We start from the raw sequence: 18,637 nt of genomic DNA on the forward strand, positions 1-18,637 counted from the left end.
AACACTGGGAGAGGTGAAGGGTCATAAGTTCATCATGCCGCCTTTATAAGCGATGTTGTTGTAGCAGCTTATGCTTTCTGTCCCAAATGTACGCACAGAGATTGGAAAAAAAGTGTTTATGTATTCTGCACCTTCTGCCTGTAATACGTTCCTGAACGAGTTAAAACTGAACGAGTTAATGTCGCTAAATGCTTTTAAATCTAAAATTAAAGAATTGGAGGTTAATACATTGGAATGTCAACAAATTTCTCAACTGTATAGCGGACTATTCTTCTCCTTCAAAGTTTGGTTAGTTTATGCTGTATTTTGCCTCCTATGCTTTTATTGTAGTCTGTTCTGTTCCTATATTTGTTTTTTATTGTAGTCTGTCTGAAACTATTTGTTTTTATCTGTGCTGCTGCCCATCTTGGCCAGGTCTCCCTTGAAAAATAGCTTTTTTTTAATCTTCCTGGTTAAATAAAGGTTAAATAAAAATAAAAATGAAAAACGGAGTATATTCCTCTGTGTATTTTCCAGATAAAAGCGTCTACCAAGTGGCAGGTTAAATATATGGCATCATTTTGGCATGTGTTGAAGTCAAAAGCTCCTCCCGTTGAGTTCATTTTCTCACCACATCCTTCTAACTGTCCACCACAGTGGCCATTTATTGATCAGGCATCATGAATGTGTAATGCAGTGTGGAATTCACTCTGTGTGGGAATGTGTGGCCCCCATTGGCATACAGCAGGAGTGTATGAGAGAGCATCGATCTGTCGCAGTGGTGCCATTCCTCACTGTGACAATAACAGGAGGAGAGAGAGATAGAGAGAGAGAGAGAGAGAAAGAGAGAGCGAGAGAAAGAGGGGAAAAGACAGAGACTAGATTCCAGATAACAACAGACCTCTGCCTGAGCCTTAAAAAAAATCACTCTGACACGATCACGCTCATTTCTGAAATGGCACGCTGAGGCGAAGCTCAGTGATGTTATTCATTAAATCTCATTCATCTTATTCATTTTTAATCTCCTCTCCTCTGTTGCTGGGGCTGCAGTTGATTAGTATTCATTTATGAATTCACAAATGAAGATGTGTCTGCCTCACTGTCTTTGGCTTGTTGCACTGCACAGATCTGGCTTGGACTAGCATCTAAGGGTGCGTTCACACCAAAGCATCTTTATTTATTTGAAGTCTGGAGTGTAAACCCCCTTGGTTTGTTGGTGCAGGTGAAACAATGCCATTCCAACTTTGGTGGCACCAAATATCGGCACAGAGATGCCTGAAATTGTCTCTGTTCTCTCCCCAGCGAACTTCAGTGCGGTTTGTTAGGAGTGAACCAGTAATCTGAACCAACTACAGGAAACGACCCCACAATGCAAGGTTTTATGGGTATAAGGAGACTGGTGTTGACATCGGATAGCCAGCAGTTACACATGCTTGGAAAGCATGAAAAAATGAAGCGAGGGGAGGAGGTGAAGCTGCTCAGATTCAGCTATTTCTTCATGTATTCCAAACCAGTAAGAACACCGGAGAACATAAATGATGGCAAAGCGTGCAGACAAGTCCATCATGCTAAAGATACAGGGACTGGACTGGACTAGAATCACATTTATTTTGACCCATCACCAACATCTCTAACCTGGTTGGAGGGCAGGCTACCAAAACTCTGTCCAATAAATGAGCTGCTTGTGAGTCATGTGACTTTTTTATTTAAAAACTCTGGCTTGCTTGTAACTGGGCAGCATGAACCTAAAACAAACTAAATACAACAAGTAAGCATGTCGTCCCCCATGAGTGATACAAGCATGATCAGCACCCCCAGCAGTGTAATTATTTAAAACACACAATTTTAGTAAAAATCGGATCAGTGGTGTCTGAGATGTCACATTTCAGTTAAAACTATAGCGTCCCCCTCCCAATTGGAATGTGTCTCTCTGAAATTAATAGCTGTATACCCCTAGAGAAAATAACTTACTGGTTGAGGAATAAGAGTAAAACATTTTACAAGGTATGGCAACCCTTTGTGGATTATATGGAAAACCTCCCATCGCACCAGATTGGTTGTGCCTCTGTATAGTCTTCCTGTATTGAGGATGTGCTTGACCATATGATTCTTGAGGTGAGATGTTGCCCTGTGTCTCTCAATGTTTTGTTTAGTTACATTATTTTGTTGTTATTATTGTGGAAGGTGTCTATTTGATTTAACTTTGATTTGTTTATTGTTTGCTGTCTTGTTGACTTTTGACTTTGTACAGTCATTTGTTGGTTATATGCTGTTTGTTATTGTGTTTGGCTTTGAAAAAGCAAAATAAAATATATATTAAAAAAAAAAAAAAACTATAGCGCCCCCAATAGGTCAATCAGTGTCATTTGTAAGGATAGCTGGATTTGTGTCGAAGATTTCAGGTGAATCTTCAGCACAAATGCTCCTACACTGTAAGTCTGATTCACCTGAAACCTGTGTCGTTTTAAAGTTAGAAATTATGACTATGAAAAATTCAACAGTCAACTTTTCCACTGGTTCAAACCTAAGAAAACAAAACTGTAGATGTGATCGCACCCTAACATCCCACTTTGACTCAGCTCAGAGAAGGAAAAAGGCCAGTGTCCTCAGCCGCTCTGACACCGCTGCTCCGAAAGACGGAAAACGGCAACGTTTGGGGGAAGAGATGTACCGCATGTAGGCAGCACCTTCCATATGCCTGCCTGCCGCACACAAGGCCAAACCCAATCCTTCTTAGTCTTCCCAAGGCGGGGGCCTCTGCTGAGGTGATGGAGGGCCCCGAGGAGCCCCACGGCTGCAGAACTTGCGTGACAAACTCATTCTGAACGACGACTCGGAGATGACTGCACGGCCCATCTTTCAGTTCGTGACACATCCCCCCAACCCCCCCCTCCTCTCCGCTCTGCTCTGCTCTTTCTCTCCCACCCTTGCTGAATAAAATATGCAGAAAGCTGAGATGCCTTGGGAGAGGTTACACAGGAGGCGAAGTTTGTGATTCCTTCGGGGACCCTGTGTGCAGATCGAGATGGCTCACTAGATATCCACGTCTTATCGGAGCAAATCTTATCAGTGGAAGAGTGAGCTCACTTTTCCAACTGGGCTCCAAAGTCAGTGTGAAGGTTGTTGCTTAGAGCCGCGCGTCCTGAGAGGATTTTAGTAGATATGTGGCCTCTATTGAAATGGCAAAACAACTAAAACCACAACGGAATTCACTCGCAGTTTTCATGAGAGGTTGCTGTGCGATAAGAAAAAAGGAAATTAGCGTCAAGGGCTGCAAAAAATGAATCCGGATCTATACAAAAACTCTCCAGAGTGATTGAAACCTCCCGAACACGCGCTGACCTTGAAACAACAAAAAAAAAAAAAAACGCGGGTCATTTTAGACGCTCCGATCATGAATGCCTATTGTTGTCTCGAGTAGCGAGTGCCGCTCTGAATGGCAATTTACCGTAAATGCCGTGACACAAAATACCACAGAAGCGTCATGTTTCATCGCCGATATTCATGCAAAAAGAACACTGACATTATATCGCGCTCTTCCGCTTTCAGGCGGCGGAGTGTGAATTCTCAAGGCTCGTCTTCCTTTGTTTCCCCCCCCCCCCCTCCCCGCTCTCCCCCTGCTGAATTATTCACGTCAAGATCATTGTGTGACTCCGTTCCTGTCATGGATGAAACCAGATGTGTCACAGACTATCTCTTCATATTTATACAATGGATAATTATAGCCAAGCGATCTGATTGGTCAGGGATTGCACGTTCCGACTGTGCCAATGACTCTCATAGAGCCTGGCTATAGCTCTGCTTTATCTAAAATGGCAGCGGGGGGGCCGTTGACACAGTAACCCTGATGACCTGGGTTCGAATTCAGCCTGGGTATTAGGGCTGAAAGAAAATCTAATAGGTTTTATTTGACAGAGTATTGCAATTGCGATTCATATCATCACAAGTTTTTCTTGTCATACATTTTTTATAACTTTAAAATTGTTTAAACAATAAAAAATAAATGTCAGTGTGCAGGATTTACTGAGTCTGAGTATGATGAAAGGTTTTCAGCAATATTGCACTTCATTCATGGACCAAAGATTACCCGCAACTCTAAAACACCTTGTTCAGAAATTCATTCCCATCCATGGACGCCTCTCTCTCTTAAGCAATTAATTGCAGCCTCTGTGATTTGGAAATTGCAGAAGTTCATATTGCAATTGTTCAGCTCTACTGGGTATCTTGTTGCATGTCATCCCGTCTCTCTCTCTCTCCTACATCCTTCCTGTTTCTCTTCACTGTAAACTATCTAATAAAGGCAGAACTGCCAAAATGGAACAATCATGCTAAATCTAGTGGCAACCAAGCAAGGGAGCTAATTTGCAATCTTTCTTACTTTTCAGGCAGGATACATGGCTTGGTAGCGGTGGTATAAGAGCCATAATGCCCAACAGGGTGTTTCTGAAAAATGATTCTGGGCACTTTAGCACTCGGCTACACCTCACAGCTAGTTGCATCATCATTGTACCAATAATCACAGTAAATAGCTCCTCTGAGATTGTGGCTTTGAAATTGCCTGACAGGCTTCTGCCATTCTCCTTGTACAAAACACTCACGCTGTAAGCTAATGATAAAGTCATATCTGTCCAGTTTCCATGGAAAAAGTATGAAAATCAGAACTATCAGCTTATGATGTTTAGCAGAGTAGGTCATGATGGTTTCATCTTGAGTCTTGAGCACACACAAGGGCTTTTCATGTGGTGAGCGTACAGTACATACAGAACAAACAGGACAAACAGGAATACAGCTCTATCCCCTTGTTATATTGAACAAGACAGTTCAGTCATTGCTGTGTTGGAAGTTACTGCCGATGAAATCATCACCACCCTGGAAATCATGTGGTTTATGTGCCAGAGATGAGTGATTGTGAACTTTCAGCCCTGAAATCTAAAAGTGAGTTGTGATAACGCTACATTCCTTATAACTGTGGAAAAGGCTGTGAGACACGCTGCAAGTGCTAGGTGTGCTAAACATAGACTTTGTTTAAAGGGGACCATCATCATTAGGCAATTCTCTTTGAATTAGCAGAAGGGTTTAAAGAAATACACACAGAAGCTTCATCTGTACAAGCTAAACTTTTCCCGGCTTCAGTAAGTGGGGAAAAAATGCAATGCTTCCAACTGGCACTTTTAATGGAGCATTGATAAACCAACTACTTGGCAACCAAAAATGTGTCCCACTCTGAAAAATAAATTAAGGCTTCCTTCCAGCATAACATGATAGATAAGTAGTGCGAAGATTTACTTCAGTTGTTTGTTTCAGATTTGTTTGGGAGCAGCAGAAGTGGGACCTTTGAAAACAGAAGGAAGAGCATCTGACTACAGCAGCGCCTCTGGCACAAAATAGGAAATAAAAACTCTCTCAGCACACAGACTTGTGATATAAAACATTCCCACTCCAGAAGACTCACACAGTGGCCTCAGAGTGATTTGGTGAACTTTGCTCTGCTCTTATGTATTCACTAAGTGCATAAGATCAAAAGAGTAGCTCAGCTGGTAAACAGAACGGCACTGAGCGCATGAATAACTGAATACGATGACCCAATTGTATAATGAGCAGTAGCTGTAACGATATGAAAAATTTAAAATGATCAATATTGCCAAATGGTCCAGTGGGGATGCAAGGATCGGCCAAACCTATTTTGTAACCTATGGCCATATATCAAGAGTCAAATGAGCGGCTTATAAACAAATTCCTCTCCCAATGCAGAATGAGTAGACCTGCAGCAGAGTGATAAACTGGAGGAACAGGAACACACACACACACACACACACACACACACACACAGGGCCTGGCGGGGATGTCAAGAACCCTACCATCCTCTCTTAAGACCACCAAAGGCAAATCTAAGTCTGCCTGGATCCCACTCCGTTCCCGCCAGATAGCGGCGAGAGAGATGCAGCTCTCCGCCCTGAGCCACGCATCGAAGCGCTAACATGCAGTGGAGCGAATGCTCGATTTAGGCGGAGGATGAAAGTGGGAATTCGGCGCCGGGACCGGGGCTGGTGGAAGATTGTGGGGGGATTTTATTGATGCCCTGGGTGACTTTTTATGCACACAAGCAATAACCACCAAAGAGCGTAACAGCTCCAGTGAGACCCACCAACAAACCCTAAGCACAGCCAGAGCGCTAGACTGACTCCTAGCCATGGAGGGATGGAGTGCTCCCTCTGGTTTTGTGTGTCAGCAGGTGTTTTCCACACACAGGTGAATATACATGGTGCATAAGAGAGTTATTGATTCACCACCAGAGAACTGTCTGCTCGTCTAAGTGTTCCTACTTTTTCCCTTGCTTACTCAGCAGATTGATTTTACACAGTACAAAAAAAAACAGATAACTTAGACTGACAAGATTCCCAAAGAGCCAGAAAATGGACATGGCTCTTCTACCGGACTTGAAAGGTGTGAAGGTGGAGAAGAGAGGGTGAAGATTGTTGCTTGGCTAAATGTGGAGATTACAGTCAGACAGTGAAATGGGTCATTGACACGCCACTTAAGAATGTGTAATCTGTATGTCTGGGTATGAGAAACAGACAGATTCAAGCCAGGAGAGGTGTGAGTCAAGTGTGAGCACTCTGAGCAGGTGAGAAAACCCACTCAGACTGAGCAAGGCTTGAAGCAGCCGGCACAGCAGTAGAATAGACCTGCTCACACTGAAACCCTTGTGTAATTTAACAGTGATGTATTGGTAAAACCCTCAAGATGAGCTATCGATCCTGGATCAATTAAGATGTCCTGACTGTGAAGACACACACAGCGGTTAGATGTGTGATGGATGCCAAAAGGCTCTGACCCAGACACATAACAAGCTCATATACTGTTAGACCTCCCATTAAGTGCCATTAGCTTTCCTAGCCTTGACCACAGACCAGACATTGGATACAACAGGGGGAATGGATGAGCAGAGCTGTAGTCAAGACAAAGTCAAGTCCAAAACCAGGTCCAATTGAGTTCGAGTCACGACCAAAAGGGGTTGAGACCATGTCAAGACCAAGTCCTGAACAAACTGAGTCCTATTCAAGAAGAAAACGGAAATAAGCAATAAACAGGGTATATGCCTTTCTAAATGCAAAAATGATAATTCAGGAGTTAATTTTCTCTGGATGAACAGAAATGTTAGCCTTGTGTCCAGTCCCCATGAATCACAGTCTTTAGCACTTTTAGAATTTGCATGACTGCGATTCATGGGGGCTGGATACCAGGAAAAAGAAATGTAGATTTGCCTGCAAATGAGTTCTGAATTAAACCCCTCAACCACCACTGGCAGGATGAAAAGTGCATTGAAATGCATGAAGCTAGCCAATCATTTAATTAGCGATAAGGTGAAAAAATGCATGTTCAAGTTCAAGTTCTGTTATTATCACATGCATGTCTCAAAGGACTTTACAGAGGATGAGCCTAATTAGATCTAACTGATCAACAATCAACCATAGAGAACAGAATGATGTAGGACAAATATCAGGGAGAGCACAAGACACACAAAAGCAGATTTTGTGTATCTTTTAAAAAGTCATAGCTATGCTGAGAAAAAGTCAAGTCAGGCAAAAAAAAAAATTGAGTCCACATCCAATACTGACTGAGATCACGACAGGCACAAGACCAAGACAAGTCCAAGTCCACAGAAAAGTAGACTTGAGACCAAGTCTGGACTCGAGCACTGCAGCCCTGCAGATGACCCCATTCACTGTCAGATCATTTAATGCCTCAGCTAAGAGATTGAGCGGTCACATCTGACGGCTCTCAGACAACAAGCCTTTTGAGACGACCCTTGCGTTTTATGCAACACGGCAGAACAGTAATTGCCCTCCTTGACAGGCCGTGTCATTAAGTCCGGCAAAGTGAAACTTGCCATCCGGTTAAACCGAACACACACCAGGGAAAAGGCAAGCTGCTGATGTGTGTGGTCTCGGCCGAAGGAGACTTGTGCAGAATGCCAAATAATTCGGCTGTTTGCAAAGTGGCAATGGTTGATGGCAGCCATGCAACCCGCAAGGTGACTTGGTGCTCCTGCGATCAGGCTGATCACATGGAGAAGGTGATCAATAGGTGATGTGGAGACAAACAGCAAGATGACACTTTGGTGCTGAGCATGGAGATAGTAAACACACATCACACACATCTTTGTGTTGCGGAGGTTGATGGGGCATTCCATTGATTCACATAAATTCTCAAAAGCTTGCCATAACTTAACACTACTTTGTTCCAGAAGGGTTTGACACAAATTCATTGTATGTCAGACAGTCAAAGAAATATCTTCAACCCTAAAAATCACTATGCAACAGTGTTTTAATATTACTGGGATTAGGGTTGAATCCTTTCCATAAAATTAGCCTTTCCCCTTGTGAGATCTAGGAAACGATTCTCACACAAGAGGCTACCAGTACTACTGTGACACTGGCGACTGCAAAGTAACCCAATCACAGAAAGGAACCACATTTTTGCCCTCCACCGGTATCAGTTACACTTCTGTAGGATGCATGGGCGGTATACTAGAGGTACTATATTGGCACAGGACATAGTACATAGTACATTAGGACATAGTAGATGCTCAGTATGCAAAGTTTTTGGTCAAAATGTTCTCGCTTCTGATTTTTGCCTGGATAAGCGCAGCTAGCATAAAGCCACCAAGTCTGTGTGTAATTCAGCACCATTAAAAAACACAAAACAAATTGGTAAAAGGCAGAAAACATCTTTAATAAATGGAACGCACTAGAAATCAACATTCAGTCAACTTCATCTTCCAGTGCAAATACAGATCAACCAAACCACATTGTCCACATATGGAGAGGAATACATTGAATGGCAATAAAAAAACCTCCAAATACATTTTTTTTTTTTCAAATAAGAAAATGAAGGGTTTAATGCACTGGATTCTCAAACACAATATCAGACAAAAACAACAGCATGAAAAGTAGCCTCCGTTACTTGATGACAGCAAAATAGGACATTTCCTTTTGAACATGGCATGATTTCTGGTATAAGGAAACTGAAACCTCCTCGGCGAAGGGATTAATGATGCTCAGCCAAACCCGAAGCAATTCCTCATCCCTATAACCTCAAGAGCAGATGCAATCTTATTAGATAGGTGCAGGCCTAAAGCAATATATGGTTGGTGGAAATACCACAAATCCTATCAGAAAACTTTCTCAGTGCTTGGCTTTGTCCCAGATCCTCAGTGCGACAGTTTGAGAGGCAGTGACTTGAAGACAGTTTCCATGGACTGACACAAGGTTGTTCGTACGAAAAGAAATTTATAACAAATCCAGATAAGATTGCATGGTGTGGAAAAGAGTTGCGTTGACATGTAACATTAAAATGTGTGCATGAGACGAAAAAAAACCCCCACAAGAACAAAATCGAAGTAGACTGCTCTGTGACCACCGCAACGGTAAATAAAGCCACAAATGCCATAAACTGACAGCCGATGCTTGAAAAAGAGTGGGTTTTGTATATCTTTGTTTTTTTTCTGGACTAGCTTCTGGCTTGCTGGGAGAACAGGTAAAAGCTGAAGAGACATCCTTGGCCACGACAGATTGTGTGTGTGTGTGTGTGTGTGTGTGTGGGCGGGTGGGGGTGGATGATGAAGAAGAAGGAGGCTACATGTCAAAATCAACTGAGAAGCACCAGACACAGAGACAGTGGATGGGTGGGTGGATGGATAAGTGAATAGATAGACGAAGGAGGGGGAGGAAGGGGGGGGTATGTTTCACGCGGCCGACCGTCGGCGGATGACAAACGCTCCTCTCTGTAGCTGTCCCAGGTAGATCCTCATCTTTGTACTGTCGCTCGTCTTCCTCACCCAAATCTGAGGGAAAAGAAAACACAACAAAGACGGAGGAAAAAACCCCTCAGTGTGGCGATTTAGAAAGGATGCATTCTGAAGTAGCTGTCACTGGCAAGAAAGCTCACTAAAAACCACCAGCACCATTTCTACCGCAAGCCGGTTTGTGAGCAGGGAGCAAAACTGCATCCCAGCAGATGCACGTTCAACTACCAATCCAGCGTACTGCATAAAAATGCGCAGCTCATTTTTGATCTGACAAATGAACTTCCCTCTTTCCAGTGAGCATTTCTCAATTTGTCAAGTCAGCATCACTCAGTGCTACCACCCCAGGATGGCAAAAACAGCCATTTTAATGAGAAACTGCATATTTTAATTGGCAATCCCTTTAGTAAGAGTGGGACTAGCTACCAGCCAAAGACTAGTAAATTCACTTTAGCATGTGCATAAACCGCAGTTTATCACCACCAAACTCCCCACCCGATCATACCACTGTACATCCAATATTTATATAGATAATGCTCTGATGAAATCCAGTGTGGTATGCAACAGGAATTGAATGAGAAGAACTGAAGCCCACCTCATTGGTCCCCACTGAGCTGATGACACAGCTAATCTTTGTGTTGTCCTTGGACTCCAAGTAGATGGCCTGGCTCTTGTGGTACCTGTCAGCGCACACACACACAGACACACACACACACACACACAGCATTAATTCTAAATTCACTATGGGGAATGTGAGAAAGGCACTAGTGCAGTCTAAAAAGGGTTTTATTACACATAATTTCACCCAGCTGTATAACTCACAATCCTCCTGAGATGGCACTAAATAGATAATCAGACCAGAGTGTCAAAACAAAACACCTCTTTTTTAAAAATGGCTCCAAACTGTCAGAGGATAGAGTCAACCCAAGGGAAGAGACTGACAACCAAAGCATTTGATCATTAACGAACCACTGAGGAATAATGAGGCATATTTCTCCCTGTGGCTCTTGTAAGAATGCTTTCCTCTGCTAGCATTTCTAGCGATGATTAGGCAAGACCTTGCTTTAAAAACAAAAAGGTGTGCACACCTTAAAGCTCGCTCACCTCAACTTGTCTTCTGTCCGAGGCCAATAGGACAGAGAATCATATTTCCCCCCCATCTTCAAAGGAATTATTTATTGACGCAAGTCTGATGCAGAGTTCTGCTCTCAAACAAACCGACCTGAAACCCCCGGCCAGTCAAAGACTTTAATTTCCTTTATACTTCTGCATTACAGCAGAATGCAGCAGCGGTTATGATACAGCCACCTTCTTTCAATATGAAATTTTATGGTAGCTTCAAGCACCAGCACTTCACTTCTCCACTGGCTCCTAAGTAATATCTCTTTCTGTACCCCAGACAAAAAAAAAAAAGACTACCATCAAAGAGGTTGTTAAATGTCTTTTGAAGACCTACCAAACCCATCAAGCACATGCAGTAGTTTCAGAGGAGATATTAGTATGGCTGTGTGGCCATCTAGTGGTGAAAAGCACTACAGTCATGATTATTTGAGACATAGCACAATGTCAGGGGAAATACTGAGATGTCTGTTTGAAGGTGACAGATCGGACATACCATCTTTTGTCGTAGTAAAGCTTGCCCTCCTCGATGCGGGCCTCGTAGCGCTGGGAGGGGTTCTCCATGGGAGTGGTGGGGAGATGCTCCGGAGACGAGGGCGATACTTGTGGGGGAAAGAGGTGGGTTAAAACTCCTGGATACTGTCGTCCATGCAAAACCAAGCCGTACTCATTCAATATTCAAAGTACAGGGACAAATGAATAATTTCATTTTAGCCCAATGTGCGTGACAATTGGAAACAAATTGCAGAAGGCGAGTGCCGACATACCTGGCCGCTTCGGTGACTTCAGCTGTGAAGAGAAGGTGTGGAAATATTAAATGTAATTATTAGAAAAATTGGGTTCAGCAGAGGCAGGCGTAATTCTGAGAAATTCAGAAACAATTACCTTATTCAGTGTTCTCAGATCCTCCATGATCTGTTCGTCTGTTAGCAAATAATTTAACTGAGGTTCGGAGAGTTAAGGAAGGCATTTTTAGCAATGTAAGCATTGGACAGCAAGGTGGCATAATGAGGAGAGAGACCGACCTAAAACGAAGGCCTGGGTTCAAGCCCGGTGTCAGAAAGAGTAAGTCTTGCTGAAGTGTCCTTGAGGCAGAAACTGAATCACTACCAGCTCCAGAGGTGCTGTTCTGTACCTGAACCCCTGACCTCTGACCCTGTGACTAACCAAAAGAAAAATTTCCCCTCCAGGGATCAAGAGTATTATGAGAAAGTAATATGAATAATACAGGGTTCGCACACCTTTTCACTGATGAAATTCCAAAACTTTTCCATGACTTCTCCATGACCCCTTTTCAAATTTCCACTATTTTAATGAGACTGAATAAAATGTAACCACTACACTAACTTTAAGTATTAATCTGTTTTACACTTTTAAAATCAAGGATTCAGGGGCGTCCTTGTGGCTCAGTGGTCTACGGCACGTACCATGTAAACGCAACGTCCGGGGTTTGAATCTGGCCAAGGACCTTTGTCACATGTCATCCCCCTCTCTCTCCCAATCTTTCCTGTCTGGCAAAATGCCCCAAAAATAATCTAAAAAAACCCCAAAACAAATTATAACATAATTTTATCTCAACAAAAAACATTCAGCAACCAACGATATTTTCATCCAACAGGTCTAGACTGTTTCAGAGACAGCCAGAGCCTTTTGTGACATTTGACGAAGTATTCAAGAACAAACAGAAAAAAGTCAACTTCACAAATAAAATGTCATGACTTTTCCAAAAATGTTCTCCCCTTTATCATTTTTGATAACTTCTTCAGGCCTGGAAAATGCTACTTTAAAATTCCATGACTTTTCCAGGTTTCCCAGGAGTGTGGGAACCCTGATAATAATATGGGCCATGAATTCATACTGTAAACATTTGGCTAAATCTACCCAACAATATACTGTATCTACACAGATATTCACCTAAAGCAACAAAAAATGGTAAGTACTATACACAAACAGACATTCCATATTTATGTAAAGGATATCTGGTGCAGGTTTTCTCCGTTTGTCTGGTATGGGGACTGGATCGTTGGGCCGTCTCCTCAGCTTCCGAGTCATGATAGGTTTCACCTCCATCGAGTCTACATAAGAAATAGAAATAATGTCTATTTGAGATCCACCTCTAACATGCAGGCAGTGGGAGAATGTTCTTGAAAAGCACAACCTTCCTGATCGATTGACAAAAACACATTCCTAACATATTATTTTTTCTGACATGATTCATGCTAGTGCATCAATCAGAGTTCAAGCATCATGACAGTGTGAATATTCACTATGGGTTGCAATTTCTGTAAATAACAACTCAAAAGGAGAGAGTTGGAAAGTGAGATCTCAGTGTATCTGAGAGCGAGCCATTTTAATTGGATAGCCTGTTAATATTGAGGTGATAAGAGAAAAGACTTTGAAGCTGTTCCTCTTTGTGTTCTTATGAAAGGAGAGAAAAACTCTCCCACCACTGACATTGGAACAGTAAATGTATTCCATCTCAGCAACACCCGGTCCCTTCTCCCCATTCTTTTCATCTCTCTCTCCTTCAGATCAAGTCCCTGACTCATCCGGCTCTGGTTTCCCTACCGCCTGTCAGCTCCATTGTTAATTTTTCGTTCTCGATCATCTTTTTCTTCTCCTCCAGCTCTGCGATTAAGTTTTCCTTCAGCTCAACCTTCTTATCGTCAAACTCCTTCACCGCCGCCTTCTTCTCCTTGATGTAGTTCCTCTCCACCTGTTCTGTCTGCAGAAGAAAGGTCGAGAGTGAGAGAGGGCTGGAACTTGTAAATAGCACCCCAAAGGTAAATGTCTTTTTCATATAAATTGCAACAGTCAGCGATATCAACCATGCTTACCTCAAGCTGGAGAAACAGATCTGTGGAGGGAAGAGAAGAAAACAATATGACTGTTTATGTTAACCAAATGGTTAACAAATGTTGGTTCAATGCCACCATGCAACATCAAATGTGAATGCCTTCAAGACTGAGGCTTCAATTCAGGGTCAGACTTGGTGCAAAAAATATCCTTGATCATAAAATGTCTGTGAAAAGAAAAATAAGGCCCCTGATTATTAGGAATACCCTTCTTTATATTTCACCCTGTTCACATTTATTACCATAGGTAAATTGTGGGAGCCTGTGATCGGGGGATTTTTTCCAGTGGGTACTGGGTAAGAAAATAGAGCAATTTTGATAAGAAAAACAACAGACTATGCAGCCAGCAGTCAAACATGTTGGCACCACGCAGCCAGCAGTAGAAGAAAATGCCGACCACACACAAACCACTGTCAACAAAAACTAAAACAACCAATATAAAAAAAACTCAACAATTGAGGGGTGGAAGATGGACTGGCGTGAGGAAAACAGCACCATCCTCTTCAAAACAAATCCGACTCCAGTCCCTGTAATTTAAGCTAAGCATGATGGACTTGTCTGCGCTCTGCCATAATTTCCCTCCTCCAGTGTTCATACCAGTTAAGAGCACATGAAGAAATAGCTGATGAGCATCAGTGGTTCATTTTGTTATGCTAGGCTTTGCAAGCATGAGGAACTGCTGGCTATCAGATGTAAACATCCATCTCCTTAACACACCCTGTGTTTTGAGGTTGTTCTCATTGTTGGTTCAGATTAAGTCAGTCCTAACAAACCGCGCAGCAGTTTGCTTGGAATATGGCAGAAGGCGGTGTCTCAGTGTGATTATTTGGTGGCACCCAAGTTTGAAAGGAATTGTTCTCACCTGCCAAAACAAACCAAACTAAAGGAACAAATGCTGCAGACTTTGAATAAACGGTTCCAAACATGCTTGGTGTGAAGTCACCCTGAGCGAAGCACAATGCGGTCTCTCAATATTACACAACTTGCCTGCATTCCGGAGCCTCTCTTTGTACTGTTGGTCCAGCTTCTTCATCCTCTTCTGATACTCCTGCAGCGTACCTGCAAAGAGTAAGTTGCATTTACCAACACACAGCACCTGATGTAATTACACCGTTTGCTAATAAACAGCACAAGTACTTATTCAGAAATGGCTTGGATGTTGCAAAAGAGGGGGTTGTGTGGGTACATATGTCATTGGGGTTATTGAATGGGCACCTCCAATCACAGATGTTTCATTGAAATAGACCATCAATACCTCCAGAAGGCTCACCAGTAAATTCTGGCATCCCAGAAGTGCCACACTCAGCACCCACATACACTCATCTAGACTATATTGATGCTGCACCTACACTTAGATTTACAGATAGCCCACAACATCTCACACCATTATTTCTACACTCAACATCAATCTGAACAACAACAAGCTAATGGGACAGCTGATGGTGCTACCTTGAAACAGCCTACTCAGCAGTTCAGAAACAGCTTGTATCAGTAAACAACAGACTTGACTATGTAAAATGAGCTGTGGTTGGTGGAGGACTGCATGTCATCTTCTGATAAATTATCATCCGTCTCGCAACTGTTTTCTCTTTCCAGCCAAAGACGATGGCTACTCTTTTAGACTGCTTCTTAAGCTGCCTTATGGCCTGATGTAATCCCTGACCAGCTCCCTGAGTAAACTGTTAGAAGATGTGGCTATAACTTGAAATAAAAAACAGAAATCTCTAATGAAAATGAATCCCCACTCCCCCACAAATCACATCACACAAGATACAGCACAGCAGTCATTAACATTTGGCAAACTATTGTCGTTAATGTGACTACGCTCACATAATCGCATTGCAATCAAAAGAACAGAAAAAAAATCCCCTTGATTACCTTCTTGTAATTGCTGCAACTGTCTTTTCAGAGAGGCCAGTTTGTCTTGGTACATCCTGCAATGAAATCAACCAGAACTAATCACATTCCCTTTCACTGTCTGGAACATTAGGCAAACACTCAAACCTTTATCTTATTGAGCCAAATGTCCTTGATGACAAAACACTCACTGCTCTTTGATTTCCACATAGTCATCCTCATCATGCTTGGCCAGGTCTGTTTCACTGGCATCCTCAGTGTCTGGAAAGAAGCAAGACAGGGGGGGGAAAATAGATTTCAAAACGGTTTCCCCTGCAGATTTGAAGAGGGCTCTCTGCTTTAAAGTTACTTTCAGTGCAAGCCATGACAGGCTACAAACAAGTCAATTTCAACATGCTGTAGTTAAGCAGAATGAAGTAGCTGGTTAGCCTTGCCAACACAGCACCAACGCCATGCAATGAAGTTGAGCCTACAGACAGCAGAGAAGTCTGGGGATCAAATAACGTGCGTGGCACCGGTAAGATAACGGTGACGTTCTGCTCTGGGAATGTTCGCCGATCTGATAGGTTATAGGACAAGGAAATATCCAAGTTATTCCCGAAAAATCCGACGTGTATTGACTGATCGTCATCATAAAATAGTTAAGCTTACCAGAAGCTAGTGAAAAGCTAGTGAAGCATATCCGGCGAACAATGCCCTCCTGCTCGCAAGTCTAATGACATTAGTAATGTAGCATTAGTAATGTAGCAGTTACCTTGAATGTCAAGCATTTGCCGCATGGTGGGATTAACCAGAAACGGTCCGGCTAACTTGGCCGTGCTCATTGAGTCCAACGGTAACTCTCTTAAGCTAACGTTAGCATGTTAACGTCACCAAGTTCAATGTGACAAACTTGCGAGCCAAGTTTATAAGCACTAGGTTAGCTAGCGTTACCTTACAAAACGACACAAGAGAAGGGTAAGGCCCAGTCGTATTAAGCTGACACAGCAGCTTTCATTATCGGTTAGCGTTAATGTGCTAGCTTAAGTTAGCTCTATCTGCTGTTTAAGAATTAACCAATTCTAGCTAACGCAAGTCTAACAGTACGCTTAACATGTATCTGGCGAAGAAAAGCCAAGTCAGCTGTTGGGCTTGTTCGCTAACGTTAAGAAACTAGCTAACCTTTGAGTGCTGTCATCGCCTTGCTTTCCTCTTGTCTGTCTTTCTCACTCTGCAATTCCTCCTGTCTCATTGAATAGTGTGAAAAGGGCAGAGCACTGGACACAGCACGCAAGGTTTCGCCTGTGACCTGTCAGTGTTCGTAGCTAACGTTACGTCGTTAGCTGATTGAGTAGCTCTTTGGGATAGCATTTATTAGGTCAGGTTAATGAAGAAAGCTTTACCTGTAACTTTAGTTTGAAAGATGGTTTAACACATAGCTAGCCAGTCAGCCTGGTCAATTGTGTAGTAAAGCTGACTGATGCCGCACACGGTTTACTGTACCTAACGTTAGCATGTGAACGGTAGCTACGTTAACGTGCTTTATTCACGATAACAATGTGAGCTAAGTGTGCTTTAAGATTGCTGTTGGAGCGGTACGGAAACGTTCGCTCGGTGTTAGCGTTTTTACCTAGCTACATCACCTGTTTATGAACCGTTTCTTGGCTGGGTGGAAACTGGGCTGGCGGTAGTCGGGTAACGTTAGGTTATTTAGCTAGCCGTATCTAACGTTAACCAACTACATGTAGCTGCAGCTAGCCCACATGAGCTATCAAGCTTTAGCATGGTCAAGCCAAAATTGACTCTAGAAGTGCTAAAAGTAGCAGGTGCAATATATTACTAGAAAAAAATAGTGTTTTCACTCGAGCTTAAAGCAAAAATCACTTGAAAAATTGCATTCAAAAGTTGGCTCAGTAGATGCAATTCTCGTTCAGTTCCATTCCTATCCCAACAAGTAGACTGAGCCACACTGTCAGTGAGCTTCCTATCTATTCGTTTACCTTCTTCCGAGTCTCTTCCCCTGAAACTCCGATCATCGTCGTCTTCTACGCTATCAAGTTCTTCTTCATCATTGTAGTAATCTACCATGGGTGATAGTAAAGTCGAAGCCATTTGTTCGCTTGTAAAATGTAAACAAACGCAAAATAAACAATCGATTTGTGTTTTGCAGCTTGGAACAGCGCCTACAACTGCAAGGACCTCCGAGAATCAAGCTGCCTGATGTTCCGCCTGAATGTAATGTAAATATTATCAAAGTGTAATATCAGTTTTTTTCTATAAAGATGATGAAAACATTATCATTTTACAATAAAGAATTTTATCTAATACTAACAGTGTATTTTCTGTACATGTTGCAATAACATTTACCGTAAAATGTGTGCAGGCATATTTCGTGACGTCGTGAACTGTGGCGTTGGTTTTCCTCTTGTGTTTTGGCTGACTGGCTAGCGGGCTATTAGTTTTACTACTCATATTTCTTTCAAAGACTCTGGCGATGCATATATGGACGGCTTGTCAGCTATAAAGCTAAGTGAGTATCCATCCAGCTAACACGCTAGCTCAGTGTGAGTGCTCCCTAGGACTGTGGTTGATAGTCTGAAGCCCAACAAGACCTACAGTATATATATACCCTGATGGAGGCCATGGGGCTGAAACACTGGTGCAGTTTGTAACTTAGATTTATGACTAGCAAAACAAAATAAAGGATTTTCAACAGATGTTTGGAGTGCCTTGGATCTCTCTCTTTTTCCCACGATTATCAGAGGAGCTTTTGTTCATCCAAACAGCACCCAAACCCACAAACTGTAACTTTAATAGCTAAGATGCATTCCTGCCTCCTCTGTTTTCCATTGCTAAAACATGTTGTCCAGTATTTAATGTTAGTGTGATTGACTAGACTTAATCCCCTTTCCCAGGTACTTGTGTGGAGTCATTTGGCGGAGGCTACTGGTATCACCCAGATCAGGCCCACAGTCAGATGCAAACACATAAGTTATTTGACGTCCAACATTAATCATTCAGTTAATCCAGTGGTTCTCAA

The 18,637-nt window shown here is 42.6% G+C and overlaps 1 protein-coding gene across 2 annotated transcripts; it reads right to left on the bottom strand.

Moving 5' to 3' along the window:
• Positions 1–8,705: 8,705 nt before the first annotated feature.
• Positions 8,706–17,772, bottom strand: suds3 (SDS3 homolog, SIN3A corepressor complex component). Of its 2 annotated transcripts, none has more exons than XM_071532617.1 (12): positions 17,598–17,772; positions 15,810–15,879; positions 15,640–15,695; positions 14,749–14,820; positions 13,744–13,763; positions 13,475–13,631; positions 12,886–12,981; positions 11,792–11,853; positions 11,674–11,695; positions 11,403–11,508; positions 10,383–10,467; positions 8,706–9,826 (listed from the first exon to the last, which is right to left on the bottom strand). In XM_071532617.1, exons 1-12 carry the CDS (start codon positions 17,707–17,709, stop codon positions 9,728–9,730), a joined length of 957 nt encoding a protein of 318 aa, XP_071388718.1. In that variant the 5' UTR covers positions 17,710–17,772; the 3' UTR covers positions 8,706–9,727. The 2 variants fall into 2 exon arrangements, with proteins under 2 accessions (XP_071388718.1, XP_071388717.1); XM_071532616.1 differs by having other exon boundaries at positions 11,653–11,695.
• Between the last annotated feature and the right edge of the window lie 865 nt (positions 17,773–18,637).

This window comes from Centroberyx affinis, unplaced genomic scaffold, assembly GCF_046629955.1.
Source record: "Centroberyx affinis isolate AG114_WGS23_722 - 3 ecotype Tasmania unplaced genomic scaffold, CSIRO-AGI_Caff_v1 ptg002222l_1, whole genome shotgun sequence".
Taxonomy (NCBI): Eukaryota; Metazoa; Chordata; class Actinopteri; order Beryciformes; family Berycidae; genus Centroberyx; species Centroberyx affinis.

Coding starts and splice junctions, on each gene's coding strand:
- suds3 (XM_071532616.1), bottom strand. CDS start 17,709: ATGGCTTCGACTTTACTATCACCCATGGTAGATTACTACAATGATGAA. Junction 11,854..12,885: donor ACGGAGAAAACCTGCACCAG/ATATCCTTTACA, acceptor AACTCTCCGAAC/CTCAGTTAAATTATTTGCTA. Junction 10,468..11,402: donor CTTTACTACGACAAAAGATG/GTATGTCCGATC, acceptor GTGCGCTGACAG/GTACCACAAGAGCCAGGCCA.